The following is a 20,000-nucleotide window of genomic DNA, read 5'->3' as shown; positions in this document are numbered from 1 at the left end:
AAAGAAAAAGAAAAAGAAAAAGAAAAAGAAAAAGAAAAAGAAAGAAAAAAAGAAAAAGAGAGAGAAAGAAAAAGAGAGAGAAAGAAAAAAAAGAAAGAAAGAAAAAAAAGAAAGAAAAAGAGAGAAAGAAAAAGAGAGAAAGAAAAGAGAGAAAGAAAAAGAGAGAAAGAAAAGAAAGAAAGAAAGAAAGAAAGAAAGAAAGAAAAAAAGAAAGAAAAAAAGAAAAAAAAAGAAAAAAAGAGAAAGAAGAAAAAGAAGAAAAAGAAAGAAAGAAAGAAAGACTACAAGGGGTTGAGAAAAAAAATAACTATATATAGGATAGGCTCTAAGCGCTTGATTACTTTTACATGCAAATGAAAATGTAAAGCTGATCTGATTGGTTAGCTCAGTTTAATGCTCAATGCAGCTATAAAACATAAATTTGCATACACAACTTCTATAGCAGCCGCACTATATATCCACACCACTGGACATGCGATATGGCATACCATTAGAAGTGCTCACATCCTGGGAATTTGGATGCATGAGAGGACTTTGCTCAGCCCTACTGAGCAGGTTTTGAGGTTCAGCGTACAGACCTTCTTCTGTGTAGTCCATCGGCTCCACCTCCATCTCTTCTTCAGAGTGGTAAGCACGGGGGCTCGGGACCCCATCTAGAGTCACAATAAACTTGGGACTTGCTGGCTTTTCAAGTATTGGATTCTCCCTAAAATGAAAAAAAAAAAAAAAAAAAAAAAGGAAAAAATTTTTTTTTACTGCTGAATATAAAACCAAACTAAAGCCTGGTACACACGGTACGATTGTTGGCCAACCAAGCGTCTGTTTTTTGTCAAAAGGGTGTGTGCCAGGATCTTATCTTGCATACTAAAGTTACACAATTGTCGTGCCACAATCACGAACGTAGTGACATACTACGAGGTATTTTGGATCGAATGCCACCTTTTGGGCCCCTTCTGCTAATTTTGTGTTTGGTGAGCATTGATTCCAAGCATGCGTGTTTGTACTTTTGACTTTTGTGTGATGGACTTGTGTACTGACCATACAAAAATCTGACGTCCGCCAAAAAATTACTAGCCTGCCATCCGACACTTGTTGGCCTAAAGTTGGCCAACAATTGGCAAAAGGAGCATACTAACGATCAGATTTTAGGACTACAGTCTGTCAACAGACAATCCCCTGCCAGCAGTCGTACCGTGTGTACGAGGCTTAAGTCTGACCATACATGGATTTAAATTTTGTCAGGTTCAGCAGGGATTGGCTGAATTTTGATAGATATAGATTAGATTCTAGCCATGTCTCTAGCCATGTCTCTATGCAGGCTGGTTGTACAGAAGTCTCCTGAAATACTCTCCTCTGATGGGAGGACTCTATATAACACTTTCCTCCTGAAATACTTTGCTGGAGGACTCTGCTCCTTCCTCCATCTCACTTCTCCTGAAATACTCTGCGCTCCTGGAGGACTCTGCACTCTTATTTACCTCTCCCGATTGTTTCCCCACCTGGGCTGTGTAATTCTTCCAAACTGCTGTAGACTGTCAGCTGTGGGAGGAGTCTGCATAGGTGGAGTCTGCATGGGGGGAGTCTGCATGGGGGACGTCTTTGATACTTTTGTACTTTTCAGGATGAAGGACCGGCTGTCCATGGGCCGAAGATTTTCTGTTCCTTCAGCACCTGATACAAACAACAAAGAGATGAAGAGATGAGCACCCCTCTATACTGACTCGTCAGACTCATCACCGATGCAAATTATATTTTTACATAAAAAACTGATTTTAATACAGCTTACCTGTAAAATCCTTTTCTTTGAGTACATCACGGGACACAGAGCATTTATTCATGACTATCTGGGTTATACGCTACCTCTAGGTGATTGGACACCGGCAACCAATAGCAAGAAGGTTCCTCCCATATAACCCCTCCCATACGGGAATTACCTCAGTTTTGTAGCAAGCAATGAAAGTCCAAGAAAAGAGGGGAGGGATCTCTGTGTCCCGTGATGTACCCAAAGAAAAATGATTTTAGAGGTAAGCTGTATTAAAAATCTGTTTTTCTTCATCATACATCACGGGACACAGAGCATTTATTCATGACTATCTGGGATGTCCTAAAAGCAATGCACCTGAGGGGAGGGAGATACAGCTTATATAAGTCCCAACTGTCCCCTGGCCCTCTAAGGCTGCCTGTAACATGCTGTGACCAAAGACTGTCTCCTCTCGAGACCTGACATCTACCTGGTAAAATTTGGTGAATGTGTGAACTGAAGACCAAGAGGCTGCCCTGCAGACCTGAGCCAGACACCCGTCGATGCACTGCCCATGAAGCACTAACCCCTCTAGTGGAATGTGCTCTCAGATCTCTAGGTGGAACCCTGTGCCTCAACTCATATGCCTGGATAATAGTCTGGCAAATAGATAGTTGAAGTCGTAGCTGCCTGTCCTTTTTTAGGACCCTCCGGCACAATAAAGAGAGTCAGTTTTCCTTAAAGGGGCAAACAACCTTAAGGAGGCCCTAATAACCCTCAATACCTTAAGCAAATGAAGTAACCATTCTTCCTTAGACCTGGGATTTGGAAAAAAAGGAGGGTAGAATGATGTCCTGATTTAAATGAAAATTGTAAACTACTTTCGGCAAAAACTCCTGACCAGGGCGCAAGACCGCCCTGTCCTGGTGCAGAATCAAGTAGGGCTCTCTGCATCAAAATGCGGCCAACTCCGACACTCTTCTGGCCGAAGTTATGGCCACCAAGAAGAATACTTTTCTGGTCAATAGGACTAAAGGAATCTGCTTAATAGGCTCAAAGGGTAGTCTCTGAAGGGCTGATAGCACCAAATTCAAGTCCCAAGGGCATAAGGGAGGCTTAACCGGCGGTCTTAGGCACGTTACTCCCTTAACAAAAAGGTACGCACCAAAGAATGGGCTGCAATGGGTCTTTGGAAATAAAACAGATAAGGCCGAAATTTGACCCTTAATTGCACCTAATGCCAACCTTAAGCGCACGCCTGCCTGAAGAAAAAGCAAGGATTTTACCAATTGTATATTTATGAGGGTTCCATCCTTTCATTTCACACCAAGAAATGTATGATTGCCAAACCCTGTAGTAAATGGCCCTAGAGACCGGCTTCCTAGCATTTATCAAAATGGACAAGGCTGCACCCTCTGACCCTTAATACCCTGGCCTCAATAGCTAGGCCATCAAATTCAGTGACCGTAAGGCAGGATGGAATATGGGTCCTTGGGGCAACAGATCCGGATGGAACGGAAGGAGCAACGGGTCCCCTACTGGCAATTTCACAATTTCCATGTACCAGGATCTCCTGGGCCAGGCTGAGGATATCAGGATTACCGGTCTTAGTTCCTCCTGTATCCTGCGTAGCAGATGTGGCAGAATTTGGATTGGAGGAAAGGCGTACAGCAGGGAATACCGGTGCCGAGGAACCACCAATGCATCCGTCCCGAATGCAAGAGGACCGTTGGTTCTGGACACAAAATTTGCCCAGCTTGGCATTGAACCTGGATGCTGGGAGATCCACATCCGGGGTCACCCAATGTTGACAAATCTGGAGAAAGACCTGGGGATGAAGGCAACAACGTTTGGCGCCTTAAATAGTCTGCCTGCCAATTGTCCACCCCCGGTATAAATACTGCAGACAGAAACGGCACATGCCTTTCTGCCCACCTCAACATGTGATCCACCTCTTTCTGAACCCTTGGGCTCTTGGTGCCCCCTGGTGGTTGATATAAGCGACCACTGTGGAATTGTCGGTTTGAACTCAGATCGGAAGACCCTGCAGCCTGGACGTCCAGAAACCCAGAGCTAGCCAGGCTGCCCGAATTTCTAAGAGATTGATGGGCAAAGTCCTTTCTGCTTGAGACCACTGCCCCTGGACTGAAGCTTCTTCCAGAAATGCTCCCCAGCCCAGACGGCTGGTGTCTGTGTCTGTGTCTGTGGTCACAACTTTCCAGGCTACTGGTGGAAAGGATTTTCAGACCTTTAAATTGCTGGTTTTTGACCACCAAAATAGGCTCCGTAGAGTCTGTGGGGACAGAACCATAGGATGATCCAAAGTCTAAGTGGTTTTGTTTCAGGCTCTTAGAATGTTGTTCTGGAACAACCTGGAGTGGAATTGAGCATAAGGGACTGCGTTGAAAGAGGACATCGTCTTGCTTAGTAACCTCATACAAAGCCGAACAGATGGTCTTTCTTCTCTTTTCACCCTCCAGACGAGCTCCACTATGGAGTTGATCCTTACAGGGGGCAAAAACACCTTTTCTCGGACGGTGTCCAAGTTTAGGCCCAAGTACATCAATACTTGAGTGGGATGAATGGTTGATTTGTTTATATTCAGAATCCAGCCTAGGTGTTGTAAAATTTGAACGGTCCTTAAGATGTTTTGGACCAGGATGGGACGAGATTGATCCTTCAAGAGAAGATCGTCCAGATATCCCACCACAGCAATTCCCTGGGATCTTAGGACTGCCAGCACAGGAACCAGTATTTTTGTGAAGACCCGAGGGGCCGTGGCTAAACCGAACGGCAATGCGACGAACTGAAAATGGTGCCCTTCTACCGTGAAACACAGAAACCATTGATGCGACATGCAGATATGCACATGAAAGTATGCGTCCTTGATATCTATGGACGCCAAGTAATCCCCTTTTCTTAGGGATGTTATCACTGAGTGGGTCGATTCCATATGGAAAGTTCGGACGCTTAGGAAACGATTAAGAGACTTGAGGTCCAAAATGGGCCTCACTTCCCCATTTGGTTTCGGCATGGTGAAAAGGTTTGCGTAATATCCTTTGAACCTTTCCCCGTGCGGGACCTCGATGATTACTCCCTGCTTTTTCAGACAGTCTAAGGCTAGGAGCAGACATTTCCTTTTCTCTGGTTCTGCCGGAACCCTTGAGTTCAGGAACCGAGTTGGAGGGAACTCCCGAATCTCTATCTTGTAACCTGATGTTATGAAGGAAATGACCCACTTGTCCTAAACCAGTTTCTCCCAAGCATCCAAAAACAGCCGAAGTCTTCCCCCCACCCGTAAGAGCCGGGGCGCCCCTTCACAGGGTAGACTTGGAACTGGGCTTGGTTGGCCTTTGAGTCCAGGGTTTTTTCTGACCCTGCGTTTTTTTTAAAACCGGACTGCTGAGGCCGTCGATACTGATTGGGAGAAGAAGAACTAGGTCCTGGAGCCCAGGGAATCTTAAAGGAGGGTCGCTTATGCTTCCTATTAACAGGGAGCAGGGCGCTTTTCCCACCTGAGATCTTTTGGATATACCTATCCAGATTTTCGCCAAACAGGCGTTCACCATAAAAAGGAAAAGCTGCAAGAAGCTTTTTGCATGGTGTTTTGGCCGACCAATTCTTTAGCCACAAGACCCTGTGCATATGCACAGACAAAAGTGCACAGCGAGACATCTGCTGGGTCGAGTCCTGCGTCTACTGCAAAGCACAAGGTGCGAGGGAGCTCCGATAATTCCTTGGTAGTTTCTCCTTGACAAGGTTCCTGACCAATCTTTTAACACGATCCATTAAGGACTGGCAGATGGCAATATCGGCTACCGCTGGCTGAACCAGCTACTGCAAAGGAGGCCTTTCAGCAAGGATTCTTTTTATCGGCCGGGTCCTTAAATACCTGGGCGTTATCCACCGGGCAGGTCAAATTTTTATTCACTGAGGAAATCTACCAGAGGTGTACCCCACTTCTTCTTGAATTTCTCCTCCATAGGATATAAGAGGGGAAACCTTTTTGGAGGTAAATATATCCTGTCAGGATGATCCCAATCTGCGTAGAGCACCTGTTCTAATAGTGGATGCACAGGAAATGCCTGGGAACCCTGCTGAGGTCGAAGAGAACCTGAAGTAGAACAGGAGGGTCCAATCTCCTGAACTGGGGGTAATTTAAATCCAGCTCGAACCATCTCTGTTAGAGATGTGACAAAATTTTGGGGAATGAAAGGCTGAGAAAGGCTCCTCTGAGCTAGACTCCCCCGTTGAGGAGTCCTCAGCCTCTCCTTCTTCCCGATCCTTTGTGACCAGATCCTCTTCCCACTCTGGCTCTGGGTCCCCTGGCCCTGCCTGGTTATTGGAGTCCTGATGCTCAGATGACTCACCATCAGGATCAGGCTCTGAAGAGGGAGATCTGTTACGTTTTCTCCCTGCTTGTGCTACTGAGGCAATCATACCCGCTATTTTACCTTCAAGGCCAGCTAAGGCAGACGCCAAATCATCTTTAGTAACATAAGCTGAAGCAGGGGCACCAGCCATGGCCACAACGCCTGACAAATGCAATGGCTCAGTTAGGCCAGAAGCCACAGAACCTTCAGGGGAAACTGGGACAATATCCTCAAGAGTTTGATCTCCTGGTTTTAAAGGAGGTACTCTTAACTAGAGGTCGACCGATATATCGGCCGATATTTGCCGTTTTTTAAATAATCGGCATCGGCCGATTGTGCTGATAAAAAGCCGATTTAGAACTACAGCGGGACTTTGAAATGACTTCTGTATAGAAGTCAGTGTAAGTTGCCTGAGTCGTCATAGAAACACTTTCCTCCTCTCTGGGCAGGCTGCCAAGAAAAGAACAGAAAGATACAATGTTTACACTTGAATGAATGAAGTCATCTCAGTGTGTAGAAGTTCTCAGTTTAACCATTTAAAGACTAAATCTTTTCTGACACTTGTTGCTTACAAGTAAAAGTCCTGTATTTTCTGCCAGAAAATCACTTAGACCCCCCAAAAATGATATATATTTTTTTAGCAGAGATCCTAGGGAATAAAATAGCGGTTGTTGCAATATTTTATGTCACACGGCATTTGCACAGAGGTCTTTCAAATGCATTTTTTTGGGAAAAAAATACACTATTTAAAAAAAATGATAATATAAAAACAGTAAAGTTAGCCCATTTTTTTTTTTTTGTCCAAAAGTTTTGACTACCTGTTTTTATTTAATATAGAGTTTTTTTTTTTTATCTAAATCATACATACACGTAAACTGATTGGAGGTTTGTTTTGTTTAATAAATGTTTAAATGTAAGAAATTTTCTGTATCACTTATGAAGACTGCTTTCACACTGGAGCGGGCAGGCGTTGATGGTAAAACGCAAGTTTTAGCGGCTCTTTACCATCATTTTAGCGGTGCCATTTGGCTGCTAGTGGGGCACATATAACCCAGCTAGCGGCCAAGGAAGAGGTTAAATGCGCCCATGAAGCACTGCTGCCAAATCGCATTGCATGCGCTTCGGCAGTGGTGCCCATTCATATCAATGGGCAGGAGTGGTGGGGGAGCGGTATACACCACTCCAAACGTGCTGCTTGCAGGACTTTTTTTTAAGATCCTGCCAGCGAATCGCCTCCGTGTGAAAGCACTCTGTCTTTCACACAGACTGCAGGGGAGCCATTTTGCAGGCACTTTACAGGCACTATTTTTAGCCCAAAAGCGCCTGAAAAACGCCCCAGTGGGAAAGGTGTGTTAGATCAAGGGGGATTAAAAAAAAAATAATAAATAAAAAAGGAAAAGAAAAAAATAAATAAAATAAAAATCGGCCTAACATATCGGCCCAAAAAAAAAAAATAAATCGGCATCATATATCGGCTATCAGCCGCCATGATTTCTAAATATCGGCATCGGCCAGAGAAAAACCCATATCGGTCGACCTCTACTCTTAACCATGTGTTGGTCTTGCTCCATGTTCCTCTTTTCCTGGAAGACATTGCTTACAAGTATGGGAAGACAGTACTCCCTCTGAGCTTTTAATTGCAATTCAGTATACAGAAGCTATTACAGTTTCAAAATCGTCCCCATTGCAACTGCTACTGTGTCCAAAAACCTGCAGACTCACGTGCCCAACAAGCTCTATGGCTCCACCGTGCACTCCATGTGAACTGCATCTTTTAAGGGTTTAGATGGCGTCATTCGACCCGCGCGGTGGGTGTGGCATCCGTTCATACACAGCAAGTGGCACCAAAATTCGGCGCATGCACACCTGAAGACCGCCGACCATACGAGGCGAATTACTGCGTCATACCTCAACGTCGCATGCATATGTTCGTATGGCACCGGCGTCCCCCCCCCCAAGACGCACGCGCCATCGGCTCCACAAATAAAACACACAACATGGAGACATTCTGTAACAGCTGAGAGAGGACACAGTAACAGAGGAGAACACAGAAATCCCAGAGGGAGTACTCACTGGTCCACGATGCAGGACCTGAAATAACAGGCCCAATCTTCCCCCATCACGGAGGGTAGTGCCTCTGTGGACCTTCAAGGACCGGATCCCCCATCTTAGTGCCACACCCTTGGGCCTGTAAAGCACCCTTTTTGGTTTATCTTGGGCAAACTAATGACCAGAATACCACTATCCAAGGGTCCAGTGCCATATAAGACACATTACAAGCACAAGCTTGTTCTTGCATCGAGGCTCGGTTACCATTCCTTTTAGCTTCGCGCCATCCGAACGGATCCGATTATAACATCCTCACTGGAACGCTTAATTGAAGAAAATTTAAGAGCTTCAACGTTCGTGACCATCACCTAATGACACTGGCGAAAAAAACAGGTAATTCCCGTATGGGAGGGGTTATATGGAAGGAACCTTCTTGCTATTGGTTGCCCAATCACCTAGAGGTAGCGTATAACCCAGATAGTCATGAATAAATGCTCTGTGTCCCGTGATGTATGATAAAGAAATCTTTTTTTCAACATCACTGCTGCCCAAATCACAGGAAAACAATCCAGGAAGCCGTAAAAACCATAGTAGGAATTATTAAAGCTAAAGCTATAGCATGATCTAACTGGCCAGTGTATGAACCACAGGAATGGCTGGAAATATAAAAAAAAAAAAAAAAAAAAAACACCAGTACAAACCTTGTCCCCAGGTTGTGGTCTCCTCCACTGGTTCTGGGTGCAATCTGGAGAGGATGTCCATTCTACGCTCATTGACTGGAAGGAGAAACAGTATTGTTTTTTAATAAAAGTAACCTGTTCATTCTTGTGCCCCTACACTTATTTACCAGCAAATACCTGGTGATCCCGCCTCCCATCGCATTCTGGTAATGCCAAGTAAAGAAGATCAGTGACAGAGGGATCCATTTGCAACTCTTAGTTTGCGGAGCATAAAACTACAGGATACTGTGCTGATACATGGTGTGCTTGTAGTCCCATAGTGAGTTTTACCGCTACACTCCCTTCCTAGCCCTGCTCGATAATAGGGACATGCTCCCCCCTCCCCATCAATGGAGATGTGTGCCCCCCTACCCATCAAAGAAGAAGCGCACCATCCCCCTTGCCCATCAGTGGAGACACGCACGCCCACGCCCGCCCATCAGTGGAGACGCGCACTACACTACACCTGCATTTTACAATCTTTTCATACAAAGAAGGCCTCAGTGTTAAGCCTGCAGTACCCTTCATAGGATGATGAAAAGAGAACTCTGGAGGAAAAGGCGAGTCATATGCCTTATAAATACTGTGATATACCAAACTATAAACCGAAGGAGTCGATGATGAGACCCAGGCAAGGATACACGATACAAGGCAAGATGGCAATGATATAGAGAAGAGAAGTTACAAACCTTGTCCCCAGGTGTTGGACATCTCCACTGGTTCTGGCTGCAATCTGGATAGGATGTCCATTCTACGCTGTTCAACTGGAAAGACATCAAATACTAAAAATTACAGGACCATAGAGGATTCGGTCAACCTGAAAGCAAAGCGGTCATTCTTGAAAATAGGATTTCTGCATCAACCATAAAATCCCTTTTCTTGGAGTCCATTGATTGACACAAATTCAGATACAGTCGGGTTATACCACATACTGGGTAACACAACTAATAGAGTTGCACCAATACCATTTTATTTTTAATCGGAAAGTACGAGTACCGATACTTTGCGGTGCGATTTTTTTTCTTTAAACTGCCCCCTAGATGGCGCTTTAAACCCTTTCCATACATACACACACACGCACGCACACACACACTTCTCTGTAGTGCCATTTGCATCAATTCATTTTGTATGGACGCCACAAAGCACTGGTTTCGGTATCAGCAGCATTTGGGCGAGTACCGATACTCATGCAAATTCTTGGTATTGGCACCAATACTGATACGTATCAGTACCATCTGTCATCAGTGTCACGTGTCATTGTCCTGGTGCTTCAAAAGTGTAATAAATAGTCAACAAGTTAGATGTGTAATTTATGTTCCTAGAACACATGATGGCGCTACCTGCATGTTGGGCCTCTCTATGTGGCCAGGCTGTGAAAAAGTCCCACACATGTGGTATTGTAATACTCAGGAGGAGTAGCAGAATTTTTTTGGGGTGTCATTTGGGGTATACACATGCCATGTGAGAGAAATAACCTATTACAATGACAATTTTGTGGAGAAAAAAAAAAATGAAAAATCTTAATTTTGCAAAGATTTGTGGGAAAAAAATGACAACATCAAAAAGCTCACTATGCCTCTTACTAAATACCTTGGAATGTCTACTTTCCAAAAAGGGGTCATTTGGGGGGTATTTGTACTTTCCTGGCTTGTTCGGGTCACAAGAAGTGAGATCGGCCACCAGTCCATCAGATGTGATCAATTTTGTGCGATTCGCACCACAGCTTGTAGACTCTCTAACTTTCACAAAGACCAAATAATATCCACTAATTTGGGTTATTTTTACCAAAGATATGTAGCAGTATAAATTGTGGCCAAAATTTATGAAGAAAAATTAATAATTTGCATAATTCTGTCACAGAAACAAAGAAATATGCGTTTTTTTTCAAAATTTTCGGTCTTTTTTCATTTATAGCGCAAAAAAAAAAAACCCCAGAGGTGATCAAATACCACCAAAAGAAAGCTCTATTTGTGGGAAAAAAAGGACAAAAAATTCATTTGGGTACAGTGTTGCATGACTGAGTAATTGTCATTCAGAATGTGAGAGCACCAAAAGCTGAAAATTGGTCTGGGCAGGAAGAGTGTTTAAGTGCCCAGTAAGCAAGTGGTTAAAAAGAGGGAAAATATAAATATTTTTAATATAATATCAGGGGGACAGATAAGCAGAACTCCACTTTGAAAATCTCCATAGGAGACATTTTAAAAAAAGTTTACAGGTTACCAGTTTACAGTTAGAGGAAGCCTAGTGATAGAATTATTGCTCTCGCACGAACATTCGCGGCAAAACCTCACGTGTGGTTTGAACGCCGTTTACATATGCGGTCGCAACTTACGTTTGCGTTTCTGCGTGGATGGGGGCGCTTAAAATTTTTTGGCCTGTTTCTTTTATTTTAGATTTTTACACTATACCTTTTAAAAAAAAAAGTATTGATCACTTTTATCCCTATTACAAGGAATATAAACATCCCTTGTAATAGGAATAGGGCATGGCAGGTCCTCTTTACAGAGATCTGGGGTCTATAAAACCTCATACTCGTGATCAGATTTCCCCCCGGGAATCATGCGATGACAGCTTGTTGGCGGAAACTCCGTCCATTTGTACGATCCATCGGACAATTGTCGGATTTTCCACGGACAAAATGTTGGATGGCAGGCTTATAAATTTTCCAGACAAATGTCTGTCGGATTTTCCTATTGTTGATCAGACAAAAGTCCAAAGTACAAACACGCATGCTCGAAAAGGACGTGCCAAAACACAATATTAGAAGAAGGTGCCCAAAGGGTGGCGCCAAAGAACTGAAAAGCCACATAGTACGTCGCTACATTTGTGTTTGTTGGCCGACAATTGTGTACCATTTGTATGCAAGACAAGTTCGTGGCCAACACCCTTCAGAGAAAAGTCTGACATTTCGTCTGCGGAAATTCCGATAGTGTGTACAAGGCTCAAGTCCACATATCTCTCCTCTATGCTGTAAAAGCCTGTGATCAATAAAAAAAAATAATAAATAAATAAAAACCCACAATCTCAGCCTTTCCAGCAAAAAACACGCCAGCGTTTACAACTGCCGAGGGCGGAAGTGACATCATAATGTCATGCAAAAGGTTGTAAAGATGTCCTTTGTCAGCTCTATGGAAAAGGATTCATTCTACGGCTCGCCAGTAGAAGCACCGGGTGAATACATGGGGATATGTCATTCAGATATGTTCACTCAAAGTCCAGGACCTCAAAATGATGGCCTTGGGCGTGAATTAAAAGGGGGTAATAAGTGCAGACAAAGAAATTTTTAAATCCTGGGCCCCCGCAAGGTATACTAGCACATCATGAAAGACTTGCCTTAAAAGTTACCTCTGACCAGCCCATAAGATTTGTAAATGTAAAGCCGGCCATAGAGGGATCACATCTCCAATGGTTAAAGCAATCTCTGCTGGTGGCTATAGTTGCCAGAAAGAAAGGGGTGGGCTATGAACAGTCAGGCTGTGGAGGAAATAGTTAGATGTTAGAGATCCTCCAGCTAACTTGCTGCAGCTTCTGATGCACATTATGAGAAGCTCAGAGTATGCAGTGAAATCAGAGGAAGCCATTTCAGTCCAGGAGAAGAGCCAGTACACCTGTGCAAGACTGAAGGGAAGGCCAGAGCTCTGCTTTAATTTCTAAGAAAATCCCTGCTCTCCCACTGTCCAACCTTTCCCATAAGGCAGTTCCACAAAGAAGCTCTCTCTCAGGACTCTTGCTCATACAGCTAGAAAGGCAGCAGTGTCAGAAAAGGATTCTCTGCTCAGTATGAAAACACCAATCAAAAACTTCAGTAAACTGCGAGTGGAATAAAAAGACTGCAACATTCATGACCAGAATTAGAACTACATTGCATCTGGAAAGTATTCACAGAGCTTCACTTTTCCTACATTTTGTTATTACAGCCTTATTTCAAAATAGATTAAATTCACTATTTTCCTCAAAATTCTACAAATACCCCACAATGACAAAGTGAAAGAAGTTTGTTTGAAATGTTTGCAAATTTATATATAAAAAAAATCCCATGTACAGAAGTATCACAGTCTTTGCCATGACACTCAATATTGAGCTCAGGTCCATCCTGTTTCCACTGATCAGCCTGGAGATGTTTCTACAACTTGATTGGAGTCCATCTGTGGTAAATTCAGTTGATTGGACATGATTTGGAAAGGCACACACCTGTCTATATAAAAGGTCCCAATGAGCACAATGGTCTCCATCATCCATGGATGGAAGAAGTTTGGAACCACCAGGAGTCTTCCTAGAGCGGGCCACCTGGCCAAACTGAGCAATCAGGGAGAATGGCCTTTGTCAGGGAGGTGACCAAGAACCCGATGGTCACTCGGACAGAGCTCCAGCATAGTTATAGTTAAAGTTACATAGTTAGTAAGGTTGAATAAAGACAGCAGTCCATCCAGTTCAACCTGAGTGAGTGTCTACAATTGTCCCTATCACTGTACACTCACATCAGTCCCTACCCTCAAGGAGCCCACAAGCCAAGGTCCCCATTCATATACCAGGGCCAATTTTGGACAGAAGCCAATTAACCTACCTGCATGTCTTTGGAGTGTGGGAGGAAACTACACAGGCACAGGGAGAACATGCAAAATCCAGGCAAATAGTGTCATGGTTGGGATTCGAAGCAGCGACCCTTTTTACTGCTAGGCGAGCGTGCTACCCACTACACCACTGTGCCGCCCTCACACAGGAGATAGGAAAACCTTTCAGAACTACAACCATCTCGGCAGCACTCCTCCAATCAGGCCTGTATGGTAAATTGGTCAGATGGAAGCCACTCCTCAGTAAAAAGGCACATGACAGTCCACCTTGTGTTTGCCAAAAGGCACCTGAAGGACTCTCAGGACTATGAGAAACAAAATTATCTGGTCTGAAGAAACCAAGATTGAACTCTTTGTCTTGAATGGCAAGAGCCATGTCTGGAGGAAACCAGGCACCACTCATCACCTGGCCAAAATCATCCCTACAGTGAAGCATGGTGGTGGCAGCATCATGTTGCAGGGATTTTCAGCGGCAGGGACTGGGAGACCAGTCAGGATCAAGGGAAAGATGAACGCAGCAATGTACAGAGACATCCTTGATGAAAACCTGCTCCAGAGCACTCTGAACCTCAGGGTGGGGTGAAGGTTCATCTTCCAACAGAAGATCGACACTAAGCACACAGCCAAGATAACAAAGGAATGGCTATGGGACAACTCTGTGAATGTCCTTGAGTGGCCCAGCCAGAGCCCAGACTTGAACCCGACTTAACATCTCTGGAGAGATCTGAAAATGGCTGTGCACCAGCGCTCCCCATCCAATCTGATGGAGTGCAAGAGGTCTTTCAAAGAGGAATGGGAGAAACTGGCCAATAATAGGTGTGCCAAGCTTGTAGCATCATACTCAAAAAGACTTGAGGCTGTAATTGGTGCCAAAGGAGCTTCAACAAAGTATTGAGCAAAGGCTGCGATACTTCTGTACATGGGATTTTATTTTTTATTTTTAGTTTGCAAAGATTTCAAAACAAACTTCTTTCACTTTGTCATGGGGCATGTGTAGAATTTTGGAGGAAAATAATTAATTGAATGCATTTTGGAATAAGGCTGTAAAGTAACAAAAATATGGGAAAAGTGAAGTGCTTTGAATACTTTCCAAATGCACTGTACGGTTCGTTTCCTGTACCCAGTGTTCATTTTGTCAATGAAAATATTTTTTATTAATTAAAATTACTAAAACAATTCAGATGACTAAAACTAAAAAACTGCATTTTTGGCAAAAGACTGAAAAAAAGAATGAAAAAAAGAATGAAAAAAACACTAAATCGAAATTTGAATTCAAAATAAACACTGCCTGTACCTTGCCTGATGTCCGGCGCTTCCTCCGGCTCCTCCTGATAGCGGAACGCGGAGGCCCGACTCTTCATCAGGATCAGTTCCTCTTCGGGGAGCGGAGGACGAGATTGTGGAGCCACGGGAACCATCTGCTTTGGGGGAGCTTGGCAGGGCAAGAAAAGAAAAAAATAAAATAAAACTACCAAACCCCACTTAAACCTATGTATTCTTAAAAAGAATAAAATAAAAAGAATTTAAAAAAATTACAGCACTGGGCCTCTGAGCAATTATTACTTCTGCCTCCATGAGAGGAAGTGGAGCGAGTCACATGACCGTTTATAAGCAGAGTATCGATGCTCCATTCACAGCAGTCAAACAGAGCAGTAATGAAATGAAGGGAGGGAGGGCAAGCATAAGATGCTGATGAGACAGCTAGAGATTGATAATATTTTTTATTATTTTATTATATATTATTGATTTTAACCCAACTTATAAAAATGCTTTTGGAGTGAAAAAAAAAAAAAAAAAAATCTAATAGATAGCTTTCTATTTAAGATACATCATTTAGTTTATTCAGCATGAAATGGAGCTTAGTTATGTAGCATGAGCCTACATATTCTGCAATATTTACATTTTTGGTCAACTCATTCAATGAATCCAAGCTCTGCAAGGTTAGATGACATGCACTGCATTGATGCATTCACACAATTTTACCCTAACCATGAGATAAAACAAAGTTCAGGAATATTCCTTTATCCCATTTTTTTGCGAATCTATGTACACTACTAACTGTATGATTGAATCAGTTCTGATATCGCTGTTTTACTAACCTGACAGCTCATTATTCTAAATCGAAAACATTCATTTTGTTTGCAAACATTAAAGATTCTAACTACCAGCAAGAATAAGTCCTTACATTTAAAGAGCACCTGTCATTTCAGATCCATCATGGCAGCACCTGTTAGCGGGCATCCACTCACCTGCTTCCACCACGTCCCTCACCTTGTTGCGTCACTACAGCGTCACTAGCAGTCCCATTAATGTGAATGAGACTGTCGGCGAGACAACAAGTGGGTTAGAGGAGGAGCGGCTGCAGGACAGAGATGACAGTTGCTCTTTAAAAATATGATTTAAATTCGGGTCGATTTAAAATCAAGCTATTTTACTAGTGATTTAAACGATCATTTAAAACAAAATCGACTTGTTTTAAATCAAATCCACCCTGGGGGCCAATGCAGCACGTATCACAGAACCGCGGGTAGCGTTCAGCACGCAGGATGGGCAGGAAGGGCAGGAAGGGAGTAGGCAGTTTTTATTGAAAGTACTGATAAAACCATTACAAGGGTAAAACTCCCTTACCTAGAAGACGAGTGCATTCATTTCATTATTTTAACATTTGTTAGCTGTCACATTTTTTTTTTTTTTTTTTTAATAAAGTCCAGTTTACAGTCCCTCAGACTTTAGGAGGGCCACTGGGAGTAGAAAAGGCCCCAGTGTTAATGTGAGTGAACAAAGTCTCAAGCTTTGTGGTCAGTTGGGAGTAAAAACATTATATAGCACCTGTGGGTCAGTAGGGGGAGAAAGGGTGCCCCGTTGGCTGAAGGGTGCCCTGTGGGAGGAAGGGTGCCCCGTTGGCTGAAGGGTGCCCCGGGGGAGGAAGGGTGCCCCGTTGGCTGGTGCCCCGGGGGAGGAAGGGTGCCCCGTTGGCTGGTGCCCCGGGGGAGGAAGGGTGCCCCGTTGGCTGGTGCCCCGGGGGAGGAAGGGTGCCCCCGTTAATGTGAGTGAACAAAGTCTCAAGCTTTGTGGTCAGTTGGGAGTAAAAACATTATATAGCACCTGTGGGTCAGTAGGGGGAGAAAGGGTGCCCCGTTGGCTGAAGGGTGCCCTGTGGGAGGAAGGGTGCCCCGTTGGCTGAAGGGTGCCCTGTGGGAGGAAGGGTGCCCCACTGGCTGGTGCCCCGGGGGAGGAAGGGTGCCCCGTTGGCTGGTGCCCCGGGGGAGGAAGGGTGCCCCGTTGGCTGGTGCCCCGGGGGAGGAAGGGTGCCCCGTTGGCTGGTGCCCCGGGGGAGGAAGGGTGCCCCGTTGGCTGGTGCCCCGGGGGAGGAAGGGTGCCCCGTTGGCTGGTGCCCCGGGGGAGGAAGGGTGCCCCGTTGGCTGGTGCCCCGGGGGAGGAAGGGTGCCCCGTTGGCTGGTGCCCCGGGGGAGGAAGGGTGCCCCGTTGGCTGGTGCCCCGGGGGAGGAAGGGTGCCCCGTTGGCTGGTGCCCCGGGGGAGGAAGGGTGCCCCGTTGGCTGGTGCCCCGGGGGAGGAAGGGTGCCCCGTTGGCTGGTGCCCCGGGGGAGGAAGGGTGCCCCGTTGGCTGGTGCCCCGGGGGAGGAAGGGTGCCCCGTTGGCTGGTGCCCCGGGGGAGGAAGGGTGCCCCGTTGGCTGGTGCCCCGGGGGAGGAAGGGTGCCCCGTTGGCTGGTGCCCCGGGGGAGGAAGGGTGCCCCGTTGGCTGGTGCCCCGGGGGAGGAAGGGTGCCCCGTTGGCTGGTGCCCCGGGGGAGGAAGGGTGCCCCGTTGGCTGGTGCCCCGGGGGAGGAAGGGTGCCCCGTTGGCTGGTGCCCCGGGGGAGGAAGGGTGCCCCGTTGGCTGGTGCCCCGGGGGAGGAAGGGTGCCCCGTTGGCTGGTGCCCCGGGGGAGGAAGGGTGCCCCGTTGGCTGGTGCCCCGGGGGAGGAAGGGTGCCCCGTTGGCTGGTGCCCCGGGGGAGGAAGGGTGCCCCGTTGGCTGGTGCCCCGGGGGAGGAAGGGTGCCCCGTTGGCTGGTGCCCCGGGGGAGGAAGGGTGCCCCGTTGGCTGGTGCCCCGGGGGAGGAAGGGTGCCCCGTTGGCTGGTGCCCCGGGGGAGGAAGGGTGCCCCGTTGGCTGGTGCCCCGGGGGAGGAAGGGTGCCCCGTTGGCTGGTGCCCCGGGGGAGGAAGGGTGCCCCGTTGGCTGGTGCCCCGGGGGAGGAAGGGTGCCCCGTTGGCTGGTGCCCCGGGGGAGGAAGGGTGCCCCGTTGGCTGGTGCCCCGGGGGAGGAAGGGTGCCCCGTTGGCTGGTGCCCCGGGGGAGGAAGGGTGCCCCGTTGGCTGGTGCCCCGGGGGAGGAAGGGTGCCCCGTTGGCTGGTGCCCCGGGGGAGGAAGGGTGCCCCGTTGGCTGGTGCCCCGGGGGAGGAAGGGTGCCCCGTTGGCTGGTGCCCCGGGGGAGGAAGGGTGCCCCGTTGGCTGGTGCCCCGGGGGAGGAAGGGTGCCCCGTTGGCTGGTGCCCCGGGGGAGGAAGGGTGCCCCGTTGGCTGGTGCCCCGGGGGAGGAAGGGTGCCCCGTTGGCTGGTGCCCCGGGGGAGGAAGGGTGCCCCGTTGGCTGGTGCCCCGGGGGAGGAAGGGTGCCCCGTTGGCTGGTGCCCCGGGGGAGGAAGGGTGCCCCGTTGGCTGGTGCCCCGGGGGAGGAAGGGTGCCCCGTTGGCTGGTGCCCCGGGGGAGGAAGGGTGCCCCGTTGGCTGGTGCCCCGTGGGAGGAAGGGTGCCCCGTTGGCTGGTGCCCCGTGGGAGGAAGGGTGCCCCGTTGGCTGGTGCCCCGTGGGAGGAAGGGTGCCCCGTTGGCTGGTGCCCCGTGGGAGGAAGGGTGCCCCGTTGGCTGGTGCCCCGTGGGAGGAAGGGTGCCCCGTTGGCTGGTGCCCCGTGGGAGGAAGGGTGCCCCGTTGGCTGGTGCCCCGTGGGAGGAAGGGTGCCCCGTTGGCTGGTGCCCCATGGGAGGAAGGGTGCCCCGTTGGCTGGTGCCCCATGGGAGGAAGGGTGCCCCGTTGGCTGGTGCCCCGTGGGAGGAAGGGTACCCCATATTAGTGAAAGGAATAGTGTCCCAAGGGCTGGAAAAAAGCAAACACATCTAACATGTACTCTTCTCTGTGGCCAGGTCTGGAAATCACACATAACATAGATCACCCCAATACCTGTAGAGTAACTGGTGGTTTTGGTAATAGATTTCTGAGCTTCAGATATGGCCTTCAAGATGAGGTTCTTGTTGGCTTGTTTTGATGGTGGGAGAGTAGGCCTGAGAATAGAGAACATTCGTACAGTTATACATCAAAGGATCGTTGTCTGGTCACTTGAAGCAGAATTAACTCTATGATTAAATTGTCACATTAAAAGGCATGCCTCTGGCGAGAGCTGTCTCTGGTGTGCCAATGTTAGCTCTCAATCGAACGTTCAAGCCCTCAAATGGCTGGTGCCAGGCATCCCCCAGCCAGGAAATGAGGCAAGCTCAGTTTGACTTGCTGCAGCTTCTAATTGCACATTGTGAGAAGCTCACAGTGTGCAGCGAAATCAGCCTAAGCCATTACAGTCCAGGAGAGGGGGGGGGGGGGTCTTGTAATCCTCCTCCATCCCCTTTGAACCAAAGCTTCTCATTCTTTAAACTAGCTCCCACCAATACCATACATATACAGTGCATCCGGAAAGTATTCCCAGCACTTCACTTTTTCTACATTTTGTTATGTTAAAGCCTTATTCCAAAATGGATTAAATTATTTCCCTTAAAATTCTATAAAGCAATACCCCAGAACGACAACATGAAAAAAGTTTGTTTGAAATCTTTGCAAATTTAATAATTAAAAATAAATAAAAAAAAGGACAAAAATGTACATAAGTGTTCACAGCCTTTGCTCAATACTTTGGTGAAGCACCTTTGGCACCAATCAAGTCTTAGCAGTATGATGATACAAGTTTGGCACACCTATTTTTTTTCTCCCATTCTTCTTTGCAGGACCTCTCAAGCTCCAGATTGGATGGGGAGTGTCAGTGCACAGCCATTTTCACATCTCTCCAGAGATATTCAAAATCGGGTTCAAGTCTGGGCTCTGGCTGGGCCACTCATGGACATTTACAGAGTTGTCCCGCAGCCACGCCTTTGTTATCTTGGCTGTGTGCCGTTCTTCTGTTGGAAGATGAACCTTCACCCCAGGTTCCCCAGGAAACCCAGCAGGTTTTCATCAAGGATGTCTCGGTACATTGCTGCATTCATCTTTCCCTCAATCCCGATGAGTCTCCCAGTTCCTGCCATTGAAAAACATCCTCACAGTAAGATGCTGCCACCACCCTGCTTCACTGTAGGGATGGTATTGGCCAAGTAATGAGCAGTGCCTGGGTTTTCTTCAGACATGACACTTTCCATTCAGGACAAAGAGTTCAATCTTTGATTCATCAGACCAGAGAATTTTGTTTCTCATGGTCTGAGAGTCCTTCAGGTGCCTTTTGGCAAACGCCAGGT

At 46.9% G+C, this 20,000-nt stretch overlaps 1 protein-coding gene across 5 annotated transcripts in view; it reads right to left on the bottom strand.

The window, feature by feature from the left end:
• The window catches only part of ZC3H14 (zinc finger CCCH-type containing 14), a 66,071-nt gene that overhangs the window by 18,554 nt on the left and 27,517 nt on the right, over positions 1-20,000 (bottom strand). For 2 of the 5 annotated variants that reach the window (XM_077463738.1, XM_077463737.1), the window contains exons 8-13: positions 18,685-18,785; positions 14,748-14,885; positions 9,572-9,646; positions 8,865-8,939; positions 1,479-1,671; positions 489-706 (exon numbers count right to left, since the gene is read on the bottom strand). In XM_077463738.1, the coding sequence (XP_077319864.1) occupies positions 489-706; positions 1,479-1,671; positions 8,865-8,939; positions 9,572-9,646; positions 14,748-14,885; positions 18,685-18,785 (800 nt within the window). The remainder of the gene's footprint in view (positions 1-488; positions 707-1,478; positions 1,672-8,864; positions 8,940-9,571; positions 9,647-14,747; positions 14,886-18,684; positions 18,786-20,000) is intronic. The other 3 variants (XM_077463740.1, XM_077463739.1, XM_077463741.1) reach the window with 3 other exon arrangements.

Source organism: Lithobates pipiens, unplaced genomic scaffold (assembly GCF_037356315.1).
Source record: "Lithobates pipiens isolate NorthernLeopardFrog02 unplaced genomic scaffold, aLitPip1_a1.2 Scaffold_30, whole genome shotgun sequence".
Lineage (NCBI taxonomy): Eukaryota > Metazoa > Chordata > Amphibia > Anura > Ranidae > Lithobates > Lithobates pipiens.
The sequence above is the reverse complement of the archived record's forward strand: the minus strand, read 5'-3'. Positions and strand labels throughout refer to the sequence as shown.